This window comes from Musca domestica, unplaced genomic scaffold (genome assembly GCF_030504385.1).
Source record: "Musca domestica strain aabys unplaced genomic scaffold, Musca_domestica.polishedcontigs.V.1.1 33, whole genome shotgun sequence".
Classification (NCBI taxonomy): Eukaryota; Metazoa; Arthropoda; class Insecta; order Diptera; family Muscidae; genus Musca; species Musca domestica.
In genome coordinates, this window is record NW_026712312.1 from 10,856,683 (window position 1) to 10,878,998 (window position 22,316).

General features: G+C 35.1%; 1 protein-coding gene across 1 annotated transcript; it reads left to right on the forward strand.

Moving 5' to 3' along the window:
* The first annotated feature begins 1,392 nt into the window (after nucleotides 1-1,392).
* On the forward strand, nucleotides 1,393-12,037 carry LOC101887317 (torso-like protein). Its single transcript, XM_005176014.4, has 4 exons — nucleotides 1,393-1,773; nucleotides 9,800-10,088; nucleotides 10,166-10,597; nucleotides 11,058-12,037. Exons 2-4 carry the CDS (start codon nucleotides 9,864-9,866, stop codon nucleotides 11,463-11,465), a joined length of 1,065 nt encoding a protein of 354 aa, XP_005176071.1. The 5' UTR covers nucleotides 1,393-1,773; nucleotides 9,800-9,863; the 3' UTR covers nucleotides 11,466-12,037.
* The last annotated feature ends 10,279 nt before the right edge of the window (nucleotides 12,038-22,316 follow it).

Below are 22,316 nucleotides of genomic sequence, written 5' to 3' on the forward strand. Positions count from 1 at the left end.
TTTTTAAGCGAAAAAAACTCGAAAAATGTACAAACGGAGAGAGTAGATTGTCTATTGCTCTGGCATATTCTCTCCCACATGTAAACGGATGGTGGTGGTTTGACACATTCTCTCCCATAGTAGTTGTTGTTGTGATCATTCATTTCAAGATCTCAACAACAACAAAGCGCAAAGCAAAAATGCTATTTGTTATTGTTATTGTGAACTGTTAGATTTTCCGTTGTAAAAATGTGCGTTTTGTTGTTGTTGTGAATCAGCCTCTTTCTCTTTCGTTCCCAAAAATATATGATGGAAAAAAATTGCAAAAACAACTACATACCGGTTTTCTGTGTGCACTGCTTTTTATTTTTAGTTCTTGTTTAGCAGTTGAAACAGTTCAGTTCCTAATAAAAATAATATTTATAATGTAAATGTATTATAGATGTAATATTTAAACTACATTTTTACGAAACCCGAAATAAATTGTTTGTTTTTTAAATAAATATATGTTTTTTTTTTCATTTTTAAGTGGTGTGACGATTTTTTCGATATTTCTTCCGAATTCTGAATGATTTCTTTCACAAAATCGGAACTTTCTCCCGAATTCTGAGCGTTTTTTTTTCAGAAAATCTGAATTTTATTCCGAATTTTCTTTCGAATTCTGACCGATTTCTTTCAGAAAATCTGAATATTCCGCCGAATATCCAGACGAATTCTGCCCGATTTCTTTCAGAAATTCGGAGTTGTCCTCCGAATCTTTTCCGAAAATCTAATTTTTTCTCCTATTTTTTCAAGAATTTTCACCGAATTCGGACCGAATTCGTCCAGAAAATCTAATATTTTTTCAGATTTTTTTCAGAAAATCTTTCCGAATTCGGTGACCACGTCCATACAACTTTCGTACCGAAATCGGAAGGAATTCGGAATCAGAATCGGACATTTTTTCAGAGATTCTGACAGAAATCGGACCGAATTCGGCAAAAATTGTTTACTGGGTAGCTACTTCTAACCGAATCAATACCAACTTCTAACACACACTCGTGCATACGGACAGGCACACCTTCATACAAACATACGAACCATAGTGGACGTTCTTGACTTTTGTGAGAGTACCTATATTGGGCTTAAAACAAAATTGACAATAAACACCTTGACAAAGGAGATAGCTCAGTGTTTGAGTTGTCCAACCAGAGAACGAAAACTCCAAGCAAGCATGGTGGAAAGAGCGAACAAGATCAATTCAGTTTAAAACGGTTCGTATAAACCTGACATTGAGTGCTGAGAGCAGGTGGCCGAATGGAGTGGAGTGGGTGAGCAAGAGAATCACACGCACACACACATGCAGGCCAGACACTTTTAGAGAATCGTGGTGAGATTCCACTGGAAATTCCAGCATTGCTGGCGACGTTGGCCTGAGTTTAATTGGTTACGAACGAAACGAGCGTTAAGTCGTGTTTGTTTTCTCTAATTGTGAGGGCTCCCGTACGGTGTGCGCTATTGAATTGTTTCGGTTATCGGTGAACGTTGAGTTGACTCTTTGAGCCCTGCTTAGTTCGAAAGAATCGTCTGACGCAGGTGTAAATGCTAATCGGTTTTTGTGTATATCTAGTGACCTGTCGCCCGTGGTGTCGTGTTTTAATTGCTCTTGGGTGTTCGTGCCAATAAACAATTGATTTTGTGTAAAGTGATAAGACCTAAATTGGCGCATGGCGAGTTGGAAATGGATTCGAGTTGTCCACAATAGAATTTGTCCAGAACGAAAAAGAGTTTCATCCAGCAATAACACAGAAAAAGGTACAACTGCACAATATTCTGAAGCGGAAGTCGCAGCAGCAAGCACAGCTCACAGCAAGCGGGATGAGCTATGTGAATTCAGAATTAAAATCAATAGAATTTGAAATGGAAATCGTAGTTTGCTGATAACGACATTGTCGATAAGGGGAGAGTGCTGTTTGCACTCGAGCAAAGTTATTGCTTCGTGGTAGTGTTGGTGCGGGCTGAGTCGATCGCCAAATAGTGTTTATTTGTTTCATGTGTTCGAATCTCAGATTTTTGCTATTTCTGATCAAATAGACTTCAAGAGCATTGTTGTGTTATTCTAAGCTTTGGCTTATTGCAACGAAAACGATCGACCAGAGCACTGCGTTCCGGATGACCTTTAACATGGTAGCTGCCTTCAATGTGTGGTGTATTTTCCTTACATTAGTACACACATACATGCATATGAATATGTATGTACGTAGAATAAATGATAGAACCGAAGTAGAAATGAGCAGCGGAATAACCAACACTGCATTCAGCATTCTTGTAATTAATTATGTTCCAAGCAGACACACACACACGTCTGTCCGCAGTCTCACAGATACAAGCGTTGTCAATAATACTCTGATTTGATTCTGATACTGAGCATGGACGAGAACATATATGAAAAATTATAATTTAACTAATTGTGGAGAGACAAGCCATTTTATTTGCTCCAATAATATTACTTCCTCAACCCCCCCCCCCCCCCATTGCTCATCAAGAATTTACATTTTTGCACATTACGTACTTTTGCCTCTTACACATCGCAACCACGGAGATTCAACGATTCAGAATGATTGAGAAATCGATTGAGTTTCAATTAGAACATCTTCCGATCAGTGACTGAAATGAACCTCTCAACAAACATAAATAAATTAAAACAGTTATGCAGTTTAAAATGGCTCTTTCGAGCAAATACCGACTCAGAGTTTGAAGATCAATCAAATCAATCAACTGAAAAATATGTCAACCGAAAATTTTGTGTTGGGTTATATTATCCCTAGCCAAGGACTGTCAGATTTTTATACGATAGAAATCTCGATAAGGATTCGCATCTCAGAGGATCAGTTATATTTCTTGATTTTTGAGAAACGCTACATTTTTATATTATCGCCAATTTTATATCTTCGCCATAGTATTATACGAAGAATTATGTCTACTGACAGATGACTTACTACCTACACAAAAAGTTGTTTAACATTTTTTTCATACATAAATATCTTTTTGATAAAGGATGATTTTACTGTTCGAAAATTGGAACAGAGGACGAAATGGGTTAAAACAAGAAAAGAAGAAGCCAACTTCATTTCAATCGGAAATTAGACAGACATGTAAATCGATATAGTACTTCATTTTGATGAAGAATATAAAGTGAGGTCTGAAATGCTCATTTCGCTCAGAAACAAACGGAATGACATACTAAATATACCATTGTTGTATGGAGGAGGGCATAAACACATTTTTAACATGTCCGCCTTTGTATAACTTTACATACAGACTTTTTTACTAACAAAAGATCTGTTACGAAGACGATATATATCTGTGAACCCCTCACCCACAAAGAGTCACAATTTTCAATACTTTTGCCTGTCATAACTTGCGAAACAAGTCAGCGATTATTTACAACTTGCTATGCCTAAATATTTCTCTCAATCAGAAACCTGAGATGAATATGGAATTTTTGGTTTCGCACAAAATTGGTACCAACATTTTGATCTGTATTAGATTAAGTATGACAATGGAATAATTCGCTCGACTATGTCTGGACACACACTTACACACATTTTAACACTTTCTAAAAATTATCACATATCTCATATAAAGTGAAGGAAGTAGTCGATATAGTCCAAACCTGGCACGTCGCAATATTTATATCAATCTATATAGGTCTGACACGAAGTGGTCAATATTGGCCCATTCCTTCGGGACCTACTATGTAGAGTATGAACAATTTGAATAACCATTACACAAGTCAAAATCAATTTTAATAATCGAACATTGGCTGGCGGTATACATCTGTTGGCCAAACCGACTAATACTTTTTAACTTGTTATATATTGTTTCAAATGTATATTTAGCTATATGTATCTGCATTATTGTTAGCTACATTTTGGCTTTTGCTGACCAAAAACATGTTTTGGCAACCTTTTCTAAATGATCTTTGATAGAATTTAACTTAAGTACACAGCATTTAGTCGCGGACATAAAAAGCAAAATTCGACTACTTGTAAGACTGGTCAGGCAAAGTGGGACGGTCCCGCTAATTCCAATTTGTTTCTTGATGCCCGCGGATGAGACCAGCTCAGCATGCGATCCACGTTAGTTGTACATAAGAAAACATGGTGGGCATCATAATTTGGCTGAGTTTTTTAAGACATCACTCCCGGTACTTACTAGCAAAATGAAATTAACCTGCATTTCAGTCTCGAAACTGTGCATACGAATGTTCAACTTCAATTTGCAAAATTAACAATTTTTGCACAAAGTCTAAAATATCCACGGTTCTTTTTGGGTTTTTCCATTTGTTTTAACCTCAGCGCCCACAAGAGCTGCAACCGGTCTTCTTGCCCAAAAAATTAAGAGCCGATTCGTTGTATACTTCAGCTATAATGATTCGGTGTCTGGCTAGGTTTGTGTTAGACAACATTTGAGCAGTGATCGCTGTGTTTTTGTTGTTATTCACGGTTTGTTTATAATTGAGTATCGTGGTTGACTGGTTGTTAACTATTGCCTCTACCTTGTTGGAAAGAGAGAGAGAGAGAGATCCAAATTGAGTATTTGACGTAGTATTGATATTTAGGAGCAGAGCCAAATTTTAGCACCAAAACAAAGCAAAACTGAAAGGTATCCAACCGGTTTGGGCGGACATACAGACACACACCGGGCGTAGATGTGTTTATTTGTGGTTAGACATGTCTATATATTTTTTATAAATGAATGAATAAAGAGCAGAAATATTCGCAAACCATTTGGAGTTGGTTTAAACAACACCACTGACACAGAATCGAATTTATTTCCATAATATTTGTATGTGATACGTTAAATTCCATCTATCACCCCCAAACTATGTGTAGCGCAATTTATGTTCTCTGTATTTTGTTATGCCTATGCCTGGGATAGAGAATTAGTTTTTTCATAACATGGGAAAATATGTTACTTATCTCTACAAATGATTGAACTTGGTTTAATTAGTTGCTTTGAAATTCGAAGTCTCTCCGGTTTCAAATAACATAGAATTGATCTCACTTCTCGTTGCTCGCGAAAACTGCTACTTCAAAGTAATGGAAGCTATGAAGAAAAATATGCTGTCAAATTCAAAACGCCCCTTACATTGTCTTTCAAGCTTCAAGGGCGTTAGTTGTAGTTCGAAACGTAGGCAACATAAAATAGTTTCCTCAATCAAGGTCCACAAGTGACATATTCCCTCACCTAGCGACAACTCCCGATTTTATATATTTTGAGGTTTATATACCATTATCCATTATTTCATTTCTATTTAATTGTACTGTACGAATGGGCCATGTGAAGCTAGAACCAACATCAAGCCTCTAGTATTTTATAGCCCGCAAAGAACGATGTAGCCACCAGAACAGACATTTCGATTCGTGCAAACGGAAATGACTTCGTCAATATGTCTATAATTGTATTCACACACACTCGTTATCTCAACTATATTGATGGTTTAAGCACGTTTGATTCCCTTGGACTAAAACTCAAATCAGTGGGTTTTAATCAAAAAGTTCAATAAACTTGCCCTCCATTGTTATTGAGTTTTTTTTTTTTTTTTTTCTTTTTGTTTCATGGCATCGCTGTTAGTATTTTATGTTTCCGTTTCGTAGTTGGTATGGGTGTCTCTTTGTGAGTGTTTGTGCTATTTAATAATACTCAAATCATAAAAAGTGTTTCAAGTGTTTGTCAAGATTTTGGCGATGATTTGTTTTTAAATCACAAAGCAAACATTTAATTATTCCAAACATGTTCTGTTTCGGATTAATTTGAGTTACATATTTTTTACTCGTCTGGTTTTGTGCGCAAAGGGAAAATGGCTTATTAATGGATGGAGACCTTCACTTCAAAGATTAAAATCCATGTCGACAATGTGTTACTTTCAAAGTGTTGTGGTGTAGTGTCAATCTGGACAAATGGCATAATCAGAACAGTTTCAAACTCGAGCTTCGCATTAATTCTTTTATATATTTATGTGTATGTAGCATCGTGTTAAGCATATGCATGCTGATCTAGATTTGAAAAACAACACTTTATGGCCTTACATTTTTCTACGAAGATATTTAAAGACACATTGAAACTTAATACCCCACTTAAAATTATTTTATCGCAGTACTTGGTGTCAGAATATACTCATATACGTACACGGGTACATAAGCTTAATAGCATATTAACATTTGGATTATTATCACGATATTCTGCTTCATCATCACATGGTTGCTTAATCTAGAGAACTTTATCACAGGCTGCCACACAAACACACATCATCGCGTAACTCCAAATTTCCAAAAGCTTCTACGAGTCATTCGTGACAATCAGAGTGTCCATGGCTGAAAACTTGCGGGCTTTACCCGCTTATGTGTTGATAGACCGATTTTCTAAAAATAGATATATTTTTATTGAAAAATACCAGAAATATTTCCGGTCAAATAAAAACAGTCTTTCTAACTTAAATTTGCAACGGGATAGTCCTGCACAAGTTCCAGTTTCCGCAATATCAGCCTCGATCTTCGTAGTTAACAGTTCGGATTTAAATTCATATTCTTTTAGGATAAGACCGACCTTAGTGTGATAATCAAATGTTATTAAGAGTTATACTGACAATATTGGATAAAGTGTTGCATTTATTATTAGAATCTAATTTGCAACTAAAGGTACAATTTAATTACTGTGTTATGTGTTGAACCAAATCGCCCCTGAGTGTTGAGCGTAAATACTTAATGCCTAGTTAAGTATATGCCCTTGTGGCGATGAGACGATTATCTACTCTGTACGAGAGAACAGTGAATGTTTCCATGTATTTAATAGTCCTTATGCGTCCCATTACATGCCCGACACCCGATAGAACCCATGGCATTTGGCGTAATTAGAGCTAACGCCGAATAAACTCAAAGTTAGTAGCTTCATTCAACACTTTACTGTTTCTTGATAACAAAGGAATTTTGCAAGTATTTGCAAACAGGACCTTGTCCGCAAAACATTTGGAATCTATCAGGCGACTTTCAGTAACGACATATAATTTTATAGCAACATTTAACATTTATTGTAAATTGTGGTCATAGATTAAAATCATACGTTTTACATAATATTATTGCAGGTCTGTTTTTATCATTATAATGATTTTTAAAAAAGGTTCAATAAATTAAACTAAAAACTTAGCGGAATGCAACAATTGTTTTATAGGGGTTTCGCTGATTTCGTCAATATAGCGTCAATCTTAAATCGGCTTTGAATTTGGATACAGATGCTCATCATGACCTTATTATTTTCTCGTTTTTTTTTTCTGTAGTAATAAAATTGATGCTATTAATAGAAATGTAAAAATGTTTTTGAAATGCGTATCAATTTATTTAAGAATAAATTGCATGTTTAGTTCAATACAATGGCAACTAATGCCAAGTTTACGTTAGAAGTTTTTGCAGGGTTAACCTACTTTAAGAGGATTTATTTGAGGTTTAAGTAATGGATATGACAATTTTAATCCAAATCAAGTGGGTTAATTACTCAAAAACAGGGAAAAAACAGATTATAACCAAAACAGAGAAAATCCCAAACATTTTTTACAAAAAAAAAACTGAATAATGGTAGGTTTGCAAGTTACCGGTGTATGATTCACATTTGCAGCTCTTGGGAACTATGCGTTTAAACTCCAAGCACGTTCTTATAGGTTGTGAAGACAGATAATATTTAAATGTGGGTTCAAGTGTTTGCCACACCTAAGGGATCACACGGTATATTTTTGTCAAATCGAGAAGCCATCCATTCCGCTCAAATCTTTCTTCTGCAAAATACCAATATTTCTGTAAAACTTACAGATAGACAGGTTTACTCCCTGTGACTTTTTCACATCTGTATTACGAAATTTCGAAGATTATTTTTGAGCGCTCCCAACAATGTTTAAACTCAAAAGAAACGCTATATCATGTGAACTATATAATATATACACAATGTATATTATGTATACCCTTTTATAGTTTAAAACATGGATCATGTTCCAAAATGTTGTATTTGTGACAGACTGTGAATAATAAATTGATCACTTATTTTGATGGTCATTTTGACAAGTGTTGTCAAGGATTAGAAGAGGTGATTTTTTTTTTTTCAAATTTCTAATCTATTGAATATTGTAATCGTATGATACTACTTTTCTGATTCGACCATGCATTTAAATTAGAATTAGTTAATTTAAATTTATAAAAATTGGATAGTAAATTTATGTTTAATCTTGACTATGTTTGTTTCGATTCGCACTCCACAAACAGCTCAGAAATACCGCTGAAAATTTTTGTCAAGTTCTACTCAGATTTGGATATAGCTCCCATATCTATCTTCATCCGACTTCACGTTTATGGTGCATCAAATATTTAACATCAGCTCAAATTAGTCGGATTTTGGCTTGTTCGGCCATATGTATGTTTTATCCAATTTTATAAATATAATTAGGATATTAGAGACAACCTAGAAATCTTCTGCCAAGTTTTGTCGACATCGCTTCAGATTAGCATATAGCTCTCATATAAATCTCCTTCTAATTTGTCCAATTACGTTGTTTCATCCGATTTTATATTAAAGTATTCTGAACGTCATAACCATATCCATGCACCACATGCACTCCACACTTTATTTGTTACAGGTGACTCATGAAGGCGTTGGATATCATAAAGTCGACACTGTCCGGCTTGTATCTTTATGTGCTGGTTAACTTAACGAAAACTTCGAATTATTTCATTTGTTATTCGATTGTTCCACTTGAAATTACAATTTTTTCATTTATGTATTCGAATTATTCCATTTGCAATCAGAACTATTCCATTTGTAAAGCGAACTATTCCAATTAGAATTCGAAAGACTCCAATTGTAATTCAAATTAGGCTAAGTGTGCCTAAGTTCGGCATGTCCCAGTAGTCGGCACTTTTTATTTTTAAGCCCAAATAAATGAAACTATTATAACTAAATGTATTTTGTTTACTTCAATTATATTGTCAGCTATCTTTGGGTACAATTTCGCAAAGAAAAGATGATTTGTTCTAATAAAAATTAAATTTTTGTCTGTGAAGGTCCTCAACAATCCATATTCTTAAGAAAAGTACAATAAAGACGTCGAATCAGTTTATCTAAACAAAAATATTATAATTTAATGAATCAATTTATTATTATTATTAATTATTCTCACAAAAAATGTCATACCGACAATTGGCAAGTGGTGCCGACTACTGGCAAAAAGGCATTGTTTTAATAAAACTACAAATTTATGAAATTTAATAAAAAGTTATTAAAACTTTATTTATTATTGCAAAAACTATACAAAATTTCGAATCTGAATAAATTAACTTTGTAATAATTGAAAAGTTCCACTCAGAATGGTGAGCGATTAAAAACGATAAAATCCTAAAAGTGCCGACTACTGGTACACTTACCCTATACCATTTGTAATTGAAATGACAGACAAAACTACAAATGATAATAGACTGCCAATGTAGATATCTTATGATATGTAATTTTTTAACAAATAGCATGATTTTAATGGCCATTACCTATCCTATCATTGGTATCAGAATGAATATAGTGCGACGAACTTTATTATTAACTCCACCATTCTATGTAACTCCTCGAAATGTTTATAATATACCCTACAAAGTATATATATATTCTGGATCAGCGTAAAATTCTAAGACGATCTGTCTGTTGTATTATTTTACCGGAAGTATTCCAAATTTCATATTTACTTGTTCACTGGTAAAAGTCTAAAAACAAAAATAATGAAATTTCTTTATCTTTTTTGTTTCGGTAGGCACACTTTTCGCCGGCGTGTGCATGTGGTAATTGCAAACAATTGAGGCGGTCGCGCGGAAGCAATGAACCCCAGAAATGGGTTATTTTGGCATTTAGCTCTGCTTTTAGTGGCAACATGCAGTTGGCGCCAAGGAAGTGGCCGAGAATCACAATTGAGGGTTGGCAAAGCCCTCAATGTGTTTGTGCGATTCGGTTATTTGGGCATATCAATGCGAGTAATACCCACCAATGATACAGCAGAAGAAGTGCGATGGCTTTTCAAGGAGCCCACCAGAAACATTTACAAGGTACGTTTGAAATGGAATATGATGTACAAGTTTAAGATGTTGTAACGTTTGGCTCTCTCTCTCTCTCTCTCTTGCAGGATGTTCACAATTATGCTGAAAACAATGAGCAAAATACACCTGGGATTTTCCATGGCGACTTCCACATGGAATTCTGCGACAATCGGCGTCAGTTGTATCAAGCCTATTTTCGAGACTTTACAATTGAACGTTTGGATAGGCCATGGGAAGCATTCACGGGTGGTTGGTTTCCCGACAACGCAGCTAAGAAATTGGGTATAAACACATCCTTCATCCAAGGCGACTACTCGTACGTGTTGGTAAGGGTGGTACGTTTCAGAGAGACCGGTAAATTTAAATCGGATCTGCCACTGAATTTGACCCTGGAAAACGATGTTCGAGAGCGAATGAACGACATCGTAACTGGAAATGTGACGACAGCTGTGAAATTTTTCGAAAATGTTGGCACTCATTACATTAATTCGTATACCACCGGCAATTCGCTATATCAGGTAAATCCCATAGGCCAGGGTAGTGCCAAAGACGAAGAAGAATTACGACAGGACATTATATAGCATAGCCAAAAACTAATAAAACTCTGTGGTGACATCGAGAATCAGGCAAACAACTAGTGTAATTCTTAAAAAGTTATTAACTTTTTTTTTTTTTGATTTTGCACTCCAGTAAAAAAATAGTGGGAAAAAGTAAATTGGCATATGTTAGGAAGACCACATCAAAAGTCCTTGTTTCGTACATATACTTATCAGTCAATGTCTATACTATGGTGTCACCCGAAACGTTTGAAATGTTAATTTAAGCCTCACATCTCATGTGACCTCTTCACGTTTATCGTTACATTTTTTGTAGCATGTTTTTAGGTGTCCAGAATAGGACCGTTGTTAGTCTCTGCAATAAGTAGTTATATTTCTTTTCTCAAAGGCCACAAGACTTATATCCTTATTTTTATTTCAGGTTTTCGTATATAACCGACAAAATTACCAAATGATTAAGGAGCGTATCAAATCCAAGGGAATCAATTCGTTGTCAAAACAAGATCTTTATCATTTCTTTGCCCCGTGGTTTGCGGAACATCTGGGCCAAATACGTTCGGCCAGTGCCAACAACACCGTCGAACGATGGGCTCGCCGAAAACTGCAGTACGAATATTTGCTGGTAAAATATGTCACCCTGCTGAAGTTGCACGGCAATGGCACCCTACTGCGTACCCTGGACACGTTGTTGGGCAATGACGCAATACTGCAATTAGATTTGAAATCCCTCAACGTAATATTTCATAATGACCCCGAGAAACAAAACTGGTTCCACGAAGTCCTGGACAATCACATGGAACTCTGGGAGGCCAATATGCCGCAGAACTGACGTGTGATTGGCATACTGTTTATGTTATAGTTCCTACTGTTCCTGCCGCTAAGAGCCTGTAGCTGTAACACCTGCAACAGGGAATGGATTTCAATTTAGTTGGCTTAGTTTAAGGTATTGTTTTTGTCGTTTTAAGAACAGTTCAACACGTTCTAATGCCTGTGATAGTTTTTCTAGAACCGTATTTAATAATTAACTACTGTCGTAATCTAAATATTAGTCCACGGCGCACGACATATGTATGTATGTATGTATGTATGTATGTATGTATGTATGTATGTATGTATGTATGTCTGCCATAGAATTTAAATCCAAAAGCCAATGTAACGAAAAAATGCTAGATTCGAAGTTGTATCTGAAACAAAGTGTAGATAGTCGTTTGAATAGTAAAAATGTTTAATGATAGTCATATATTCAAGTTTATATGTATGTATGTGAATGTAGTTAAGTATGTATGTGTTAAGATTAGCTTACAACTTACTGAGGATTTTATATAATTGCAGTGCATGCGAGCATAAACTTATATGGTCGCATTCACTGAATTCATGAAAATACATGGGAAATACGTAGAATCGGAAGTGTTTCAATAATATTTGACAACGAACAGGTAGTATCTAAATAGTTTATAATTTTAGTTTAATCGGCACACAATATGTTATGTTTTGCTATGTATGTTTTGGATCGATTATATTCTGGGCGTAAGTCGAGCATGTCAATGATTGGTGAATTGCTGCGGTGGCGCCCAACATATCCGACGCAATACCTATGACTTATGGATATATATGTAACAGAATACTTAACAATCTTCCTTCTGTCAGCTATTCAGGCATAGGTCAAGGGTTAATGTCCACATTTAATGCTTGAATGAGAAAAAATATTATTTCGACGTTTTTTTAGTTGTCGAATATAAGCTGAGTTATTAGTAAACTGTTTTTATATCCTTAGCCGTATGGCTACAGAGGGTATATATCATTTGATACGGCCAAAACGTGCCTCATCGAAATTACGGTTTTAGACCCTAGGTCTCTTTGGACCAAATTCGTTTCAGGACATTTGGAGTCGATCTAACGATGTCCGTCTGTCTGTCTGGCTGGCTGGTGCGCACGATAACTCTCGAAGGGAGTATCCGATTTGATCCAAACTTGGTACATCGTAATATTATTGTCAATCTTAGATCGAATTCGGAGATGGGCACTATCGGCCCACTCCTTTGGTACCTCCCCAACAAAATTGGTTGAAATTTTAAAAAAATATTGTTTGCACAGAAAGAGAAACGATAATCCGATTTTGCTCCAACTTTGCAAATCTTAATATTTGCGTCAGTGCTAGGTCAAGTGTGAAAATGGACAATATCGGTCCACTCCATCAAGTACCTCCCCCACAAATGGTCAAAATTTTGAATAATTACAACTCTTATAAAATGTGATGAAAGAGTCCGATTGTCTTCAAATTTCACACATCCCAATAATATTATTAACCCAGGATCTGATGTTAAGATGGAATATATCGGTCCGCTATATCTGGAACCTCACATATGTATCCACATTTTCCAAAAAAGTGCACATATCTTATATAAAGTATAGAAAGTAGCCGATATAGTCCAAACCTGGCGCGTTGTAATATTTATATCAGTCTTTGGTCAGATACGAGTTGGTCAATATGGCCAATTGCTTGGGAACCTCCTCCAAGAACGGATCAACAATTTGAATAATCATAACTCAAGGCTGGGGGTATATGTATATCTGTCGGCAAAACCGACTGACACTATTTAATTGTTTTATAAAAGGCTAGTGCCTAACATACATACTCAATGAAACAAAACGACATATTTCCATTTAAATTTCCTCCAGGACCAGAAATATATATTTATATATTTTTCTAAAATCACCAATAATGGCGAAAACTACAAAAGAAAGCATGGGTTGTAACATCAACAACATTAGAGCGATAAAATCCACGAAGAACTTGTGAAAGCGGTCATGGTACAGTGACAACGCTTTTTCATACCATCAACGACATCTACCGAAGCATAAAAACAATGAAATTTCGCATCTCAATGTGTTTGCTTTGTTCCATGTCTTTGCTAAATCTCAATATGTTGATGGCTTGGCTCTGTCACTACGGTATCATACAATTAGCTCCATCTGTTGACAACGAGTACGTACACGAACCTGTCGAACAGTCTTATCTGCATGCTGCAACATTGTTACCTAAAAATCAAATTCTAATAACAATTGTAAAATGTTCAAAGGATGGGAGTTTTTAAGATATGCTTGGGGAATGGGAACATTCAGAACTTTCACCTTCTAAAGAAATGATACAATGTTCTTATTAAAAAATGTATATATGAATCTAGTCAGTACGATTCTCATTCATTTGAATGCGAATTTTTTAATATCTTTAAATTAATTGATATAAAATACTTATTAAATACTAAGTACTAATACTCATAAGTATTAATTTAATTCCGCAGTACAATTCTGAATTATTACTTGATACCTGCCATGATACAAATACATATGCATGTTAAAATCCTTAAGCGTTTTCTCCGTGGATTTGAATTACTGAACACTGTAAAAATATCCTTTTTGAAACAAAGTCAGCAACTTTAAGCCGAATATCCTATTAAATGGTATTGTAAATAAACTACCTTCCGTGTTACGAGTAGGTTCGAAAATAATGGGTTATTTCTAAAGAAATACGAAGCAAAAGTAACTTAATTGTCTCATTTCAAAGTAATGAATAACGTAGGTACAGAGGTTGTAAGTTCGAGATTCGACAAACGAGGACTAAGAAAACGAAAAATAAATATGATGTTTTGTTCTTTTTATTTGTCGACTCTAAATGACTACTTATTATGCCGCCGGAAGCATGCCCTTGTAAAAATATTTGGGAGAAATAAAAATTTGGGAGAAATATAGTATGAAACTATGGTTTAATTGCCGACTTTCGAAAAGTTGTCGGTCCAAATGTTAATGCTATGTCGTATAGAATTTGGATATGTTTTCCCTTTTCCTTTTTTTAATATATAAATATTTATATTAAATTAACAAAATATTTGAGAAACCATATTTCTTGTTGGAAATCATTTGGTTGATAATGTTTTACACAATAACAGTGGTTTATTTGATATTGATACGAATATTCTATCAAGTTTCAAAACGAAAATAAAAATGGTACCTCACGTCCAACCGAACAACTCAGGGGTTTATTATTTCAGTCTAGGTGTTTAATGATGACACAAAAACAACATGGTGTACTCATGTTGCCACGGTCATTAAAATCTAAAATTCAGACTCTAAATTCGCCTACTTCTCACAGTAATCAAGATGTTGGTGGCGATTAATCGATGATGCGTGCCATGTAATTACGCGTAGCACGTTCATTCTGTCATGACGTTTGATTATTTTTTTGTCAATCTTCAGGAATAACGTCATTTTAGTTTTGTGTTTTCGTACGTTTTGTATTTGTTGTTCTATGTGTCAGCATTTTGGAGCGAGGGAAAGATATGTTTCCTTGTTTTGTTGTTGCGAATTACCGTTAATTCAAGATTGAGTGCGATTGAACAAAAATGTTAATTTTTTTAATTAGCCAGGTTTAATCCTTTTATTGATTCTGTTTGATTGCCCGGTAATTTTTACTTAGTAACGTTTCTCTGTACGAATTTATAAACTCTCATATACTGGACTTGGGGTACCGAGCAATGCTTTGTTTTATTCGGCCGTATAAAACATTCTATCATAGTGAGGAAGGTAAATGTTTTTGCACGGTATGTCTGGTATTACGTAGATCGCCATTTAACATCGTATTGCGCACTCATTTCATTTTTTAATATTATTCATTAAGAATTGAAAACAATAAGAAATGTACACTTCAATATAGAAAAAAGAAAGAATTGATAAAGAAAAACAATCTACAACTGCTTCGCTGATTTTTGTACGGCAAATTTTAAAAGGTCCTTACGAAATTTGTCGGTAGAATGTACTATTATTTTAAAATTCGATTACATTGAAAAATTTTCGATTTTAGAATTTTCATATCTTATTCTCTTCTGAAATAATATTATTCGTATTACCCAATAAATACATAAAATCTATAAATAACACTTTTATCCGTTGTCGCTTTATACTACCCAAAAAACCTACACATCATATTAGAATCCAAAAAAAAAAAAAAAAAAAAAAAAAAAACACTACAAATGTACATTCGAAAATAGTAAGTCAAAATGGAAAAAATATGCAATATAAGACATTACTATTGTACATTTTAAAAGTCAAAATGAAAATGTTCAAATTTCACATTTTTAAGCGATTTTTTGGATTTTTTTCTTTTCTGCCAAGAGCCAATTCCAAATTTGTCTGAATAGTTAAAATCAGACCGGCGATTTTTATGTTATAATCGTACTAACTAACACAACTTTCTTTTACATATAGAGAGATAGATTTAAAAGTAGGCCCGTTCCTCAGCCCCTAAATAAATACTAAGGGTTGGATGGAGAGCCAACAGTATCTCGTGTAATAATTCTCAAACCGATATCTTCATTATTTTGGCAAATATAATGATTTTAGATAAATCGAAATAGTGGGCGTAAAAGTAGGCGTGGTCAATATGTTTTCTTTAAAAACCTAACTCGGTGTATGGCGAATGTTTGTACAAAAAATTATTCAAATCGGTATACCCGTTCTCAACTGATTTCATTACCAACGAACAACAATTGATTTTTATCTATATATATATAAAAGAAAGTTGTGTTAGTTACTACGCTTATAACCTAAGAACCGCTGAACTGATTTTAATGATTCATACAAATTCTGAATTGTCTCCTATCTGAAAAGGATAATATCCACAAAAAATCGCGTAAAAATGTGATATATAAACATTTTCATTCTGACTTTTGAAATATACAATAGTAATGTTTTATTTTGCACGATTTTTTCCCTTTTCACTTACTTTTTTTCTAATGTACATTTGTAGTGTTTTTTAAGTTTTATTTTTGAATTTGAACATTAATACTAATTTCTTTAATTGACCCGATTTCTTGAGAACTGAAATTGATGGCGGGTTACATGGAAGTGTAGTACCGAATTATTACTTAAATAGCGCGAAAGATTAATAAAATGCCTGGATTTTCACTCAAAATATCTTCAACTAGATTTCAATTGGCAGGCGAACGACGCACGGTGGTACATAACTTTATTTTCCTGGCCAAAATCCCTGTTTTTGTCGTTGCCGTTTTTTGTGTCTATATGGAATTCGACAACTTTTAGTAAGTCAAAACTTAAATCAATATATTTGAAAATGTAGGCGTACCATTCCTCCTACTTTTTTTTCTTATTTCGGAGGAGTATATAATTTCTGGAGCAAAAATATTATCGATGAGGTTCTTAGTTTTTGTGGTAGGTAAAGAGGATTTTTATATGTAATACATTGTTCTAATTGAAATTTGAACTGATTTGTTTGCTATCAAAACTACGTACACGAATTCAGGCCATGGTGTACTAGTGTCTTTCATTCGCACTTTGCTGTTGGAGATTACAACAGGGCAGAAGTGTAACATTTTGGAAAAAACAATTATTTCTGTGTGTAAAGTCATAACTAGTACACATGGTACCTGAAATTCAGCTTTCTGTCAGAAATATTTAAAATTATGTGCAACCAGTTGTTCTAATTTATTTCATATTTTTTCGCATTTTTAAAATGAGAAAGAAAGAGAAAAATGAATGGATGGTCTGCCTTTCCTTTCAAAAGTAACATCCAAACTTTTCAGTCTTTCAGTCATTCTCTGACAAAACTGGGTAGTATTTTTAATGCCCGGCCCGCAATGTACGTTCCTCTTGTGTTTTAAAAACAAGAATACCTTCCAAAATTGACAGAAGGAATTGTAATCAGCTGGTAGCTTTAATTTGATTTTCATTTCGTAGATTTATATAGTCTGAAATCGAGATATACGAAAATATACAAATGAATTTAGATTATTATGAAGAGAATCAGATGCTTACTTCGGATTTTATGATCGTTTTGGTTATTTGGTACTTCGACCCTTCGTGGGGAGGTACCAGAAGAAATGGTCCGATCTCTACCATCTTTATAATAGATCTTGCGTTGATGGAAATATTGGATATTAATTTCGCGTTTTATCAGCTTCATGGAAATTCAAAATTTTCACCCTTTGTGGGGGAGGTACTTAATGGAGTGGACTGATATTGTCCATTTTCGCACCTGACCTAACACTGATGGAAATAGTATGATTCTCAAAGTTGGAGCAAAATAGGGTTATCCTTTCTCTTTATGTGCACTTAATTATTATATATATATATACATATTTTTTTTTTTTTTTTTTTTTTGAAAATATTGACATTTTGTGTGGGAGGTACTAGAAGAAGTGGACGGATATTACTCATCTCCGAACTCGACTTAACTTTGACAATAATATTACGATGTCGGGCACTCCCTTCGAGAGTTATCGTGCGCACCGGCGAGACAGACAGACGTACGGACATCGCCAGATCCAAAGAGACCTAGGGTCTAAAACCGCTATTTCGATGAGGCACATTTTGGCCGTATCAAAATGACTGAGGGTATAAAAACAGACTTGTGAATTCCAAAATAAAAATATTTTCTGATGATTTCCACTTAACAGATGACATAATTATTTTGGTTTCTCCTGGCTGACGTATGAATTTACGTCAAATCTTGTAGTCTTGTCTCCATCAGCATATGGATATGTTTTTTAAACATAAATCTGAAGGACGCCATTCGTACTAAGTTTCTTTTGCAGACAAAAGTACCCGTGGTGGGGTTTATCCGTTAATAAAGTACCAATGTTAATGTATTATTGATAATTGCATGCACTCTGCAATGCTGAGCAGGATATACCTTGTTCATATTCATAAGTACATATGTATGGCGCTGTATTAACAAAAACGGAGAGTTAATATATATATATCCCTATGACTTGTCATAACGTAGTAATGGGGACAAATGCAGGGGCACTTGGGATCAATAGGGTTCAACCAAAAATCATACGAATTCCACATTTCGCTAGAACAAAAGATAATCACTAACACATGTAGTGTACGTGTGTGTGTGTGTGTTGGTATGTAGTTCCATATAGGCACATACAGTATGTATAATCAAACAATATTGCCAACACTCACTCACTCGCTCATTCATCCATCCATCCGACCATCCATCTGTCGATATGTTCAAACAAGCCTTGGAATCATTGATGTTGATGACGATGCGAATGGTGCTGGTGACGACAAAAACGAACAAGGATGTACATGTTTGTGCGTGTGTGTGTGTGTGTGTGTGTGTTCAAATAGTGGTAGAACTATGTGAATATGAGAGACTATGCCGATGATGATAAATTCATCCATCTCCAATCCACTTAGGAGTGCAAATATTTACACAATTTATACGAAACGGAGGTATGAACATATAATATTTCCAAAAACGAAAACAAACATAAACAGACCCACACACTCACATACACACACAAATACATTCGCCATGAGATACTTATATACATATGTACATCGAGTCTCATACGCATTCGCTCAACAGTCATTCTAAGACCGATGATATTAAAACAAATGCACGTCAAAACTATTCCAACTGACGTGGGTGTGGTTAAGAGTCTTTGCCCAAACAGCATCGCTTCCAAATATGCCGTTGTTGTTGTTGTTAAAGTCTAAACTTCAGGACGACAATCTCATAGCATTATAGTTTTTAATGCGGCCATCTTCATTTTGAGGCCAGAAAGAAGAAGCAAAAACAAAAAAAAAATACTCTGAGGGTCCCACAGTGGACATGTTACACCACCCAACCAGCGCCTAAAAAGTCAAGATAACAACTGTCTCTGCGACCACAAATTCACTTTTTGAACGATTGAATTGTGATGGTGGCAGATGCTATCGGTAGTTCTCCAATTATTTAAAGGTTCGTTTCCGGAATATCGATGCGTCAACTTGGTTTATTTAGTTCGTTTGGCGACTAAATATAATGCGAAAATTAGCCGCTTGCCACACCACTACGCCTAGTATAAACAGCAGCATTCTATCTCAGCCAAATGTGTCGCACCAAGTATCCTCACCCCTCCTCGCCACTTCTATATGAATGGAAGCATTTGTTTTAATACACTTTAGTTTATTTCAATAACTTAAGAAAATCCCATCAATTTCTAAATGTCTGATTATCTAGTTATTTGAGTTTGTTTATTGTGTGTGGACCTCCCCCCGCCCATTGGTAATGCATGCCGTATGTCTGATAGCTCCATTTCTCTGTCATACATACGAAGCAATGAAGGGAGAAGGAAGAAATTTGAATCGGAAACTGAGAAGGTTTTATTGTGGTTAATGTTTTCGTAGGGCTGTTTCTAGGGTACAGTCCATTGTGGGCCGTGTGCGGATGGGGGAGGGCAGGGGAGGAGTTGACTACTCCCTTATTACATTTGATTCAGATGTTTGAATAAGTGCGAACACTTTGCTTTCGCTGGAAGAATGACGATGACGATGCGGCATTTGTCGGCTGCGGGAAACAAATCAATTGAATAAACACTGGTTTTAGATTAGCCACAACTGCAGTGATGTGTATTCCGAAATTTCCAGTCAAAACTGGATTGGGGACTGGGGGAAATGTCATAGAATTAACGTGGATGTGGATATATCCTAATGATACCCTCAAAAGAGTGGCCGTTAACAATTATTGCCAAATGTATAACATTTCAGAACTTTCATTATTAATACTGGACACTGGACATCACGAAGATGAAAAACCTCCACCCAATCGTCTCTCCCTTCTACCATGGATGGCATATTCAGTTTGTAACTTATCAAAACAAACTAAAGCGCATATCTCTGTATGTGTAATAGGTAGAGCCGCCATGTCAGCAAAGTATAAGCCAACATTAAAAGAAGATGCAGATGTAACCACATTGTTGTCGCTAAAATATTTATGGAGAAAAAATAAACAGCAAAGTTCATGAACCTCTATAGGCAATTTTCTATTGTGGAGGAACTCCAAATAATTAACTTGAAATAAATCCGTCGAAAAATGTGACATAAATCATAAAAATAATCTGACGAAGACGAGAAAACATTAAAAATTTAAACCCACGAAGACGTGGACCTATATGGCTTATTTTCATTAACAATAGAAAAACTGCAACCTACTCTGTCCGATAGCTGTTAAAATTGTACCAGTGACAGCTCATTATATTGTTTTAAAGCACACAAAATCATTTTGGTGTGATTTTTCCAGAAAAGCTTATTCGTGACGGAATTCAAGCGTGATATTGTGATTTAATTATATGTGGCTGAAAAACCACAAGCGGCTACCGTTAGAGTACTTCAGCATTTAAATGTGTGTAGCCCGACGTCAGGGAAGTGGACGGTGAAAACAGCAACATCAGTAGAAATGCTTCGAAAAGTAAAGACCGAAAAATGGCTCGTGAGCTGAACATATCGCAATATTCTATTCGGCAAATATTGAAAAATGGGCCCGGGGTAAAGCCATTGAAATTCCAAAAAGAGCAAGAACTTACGCCGCAACAGAAAGAAAATAGACTCAAAAGAGCTAAAGAGTTGCTTCGCTTGGCCGAAAGTGGTGAACTGCCGAATTTGATTTTCACCGATGAAAAAACATTTGTTGTCCAGCTGTTGGTAAACAAACAAAATGATCGTGTTTACTTGCCAAAGAGGTCAGCTTAAACTGTGCACCTTCAGTTGACCACCAGAACTCAAGCGCCGGCCATAGTGATGGTGTGGGCCGCCATAATAGCCGATGGTGGCTCTCCACTCGTATTAATCGACCGTGACATCAGAATAAATGCCAACAGGATTCAGCACCATCGCACTCAGCACGCGCCACCCAAGAATGGTTACAAAATGAGGTTCCTCGCTTCATTTCCAGCGCACAATGGCCTCAAAAATCTCCGGATACAAATCCGTTGGACTATTGTGTCTGGAGTAATTTGGAAAGCAAGCAAGCCGTATTTTTGTGTGCTTCCTTTATTTTGTTTGTAACTTTTACTAGTTTTTCTTGTACGGAAGCGGTTTTATAATAACAAATAGAAATAGACAATATAGCATGGTACAGTAATTTACAAGGTTGGTAATAACCACATTTGTAATGTCAAGACATATACACACCCAACAAACCAAAATGGCTTGAGAATAATATTATAATATACTTAAAAACACCAGCATTCTGCTTCAAAAAAAATGAAATTAAAATTTAACCCTTATTGATATTCTTACACCTGTTATTTATAATATTAAGCTTATTCTTGTAATATTATAAAAAGTAAATGTTTGCAATTTTTCCGCTGCATATCATTGACGATGTTCCCACACCTATTGGTGCCTTGGCATAACATCGCTTCCTCTTACCTTATTTGAACTTTTGCATAACCTTCTTAAATATTGCACGTCATTTGTCAAATTGATGGACTTCGGTTAAATTCCTCAAGCATTTTTGATGCTTCCAGTCTGAAATGACATGAAAATTATATTCATTATCCAATTTCGGCTTGATAATTTTCTCGAAAAATGCAAACATATTTGCCGAAAAAGGGCAAACTTGGCAAAACTATTTTTATAAAATTGTTCCTACGCTGTGTTGCCTTATGATTTATTTCTGATAGTTGGGTACTTACAATATGAGTATATAAGTATGTATTGCTTTTACTACATACTTACCAAAAATAATAATATATTATAAAAATAGTTTCTCATTACAATTTTTTTAACGTTTTAACAAATATCCGGACCGAATTCTTAGGGTAGTTATGCATTTATTGGGGAATTTATTATAATAATTTCAATCTCATTTCAGATTGGACGCAGGATA

Excerpts from the sequence above, each read along its gene's own strand:
- LOC101887317 (XM_005176014.4), top strand. The coding sequence starts at position 9,864 with ATGAACCCCAGAAATGGGTTATTTTGGCATTTAGCTCTGCTTTTAGTG. Across the intron at positions 10,089-10,165 it reads CCACCAGAAACATTTACAAG|GATGTTCACAATTATGCTGA; the intron begins GTACGTTTGAAA and ends TCTCTCTTGCAG. Across the intron at positions 10,598-11,057 it reads CCGGCAATTCGCTATATCAG|GTTTTCGTATATAACCGACA; the intron begins GTAAATCCCATA and ends TTTTTATTTCAG.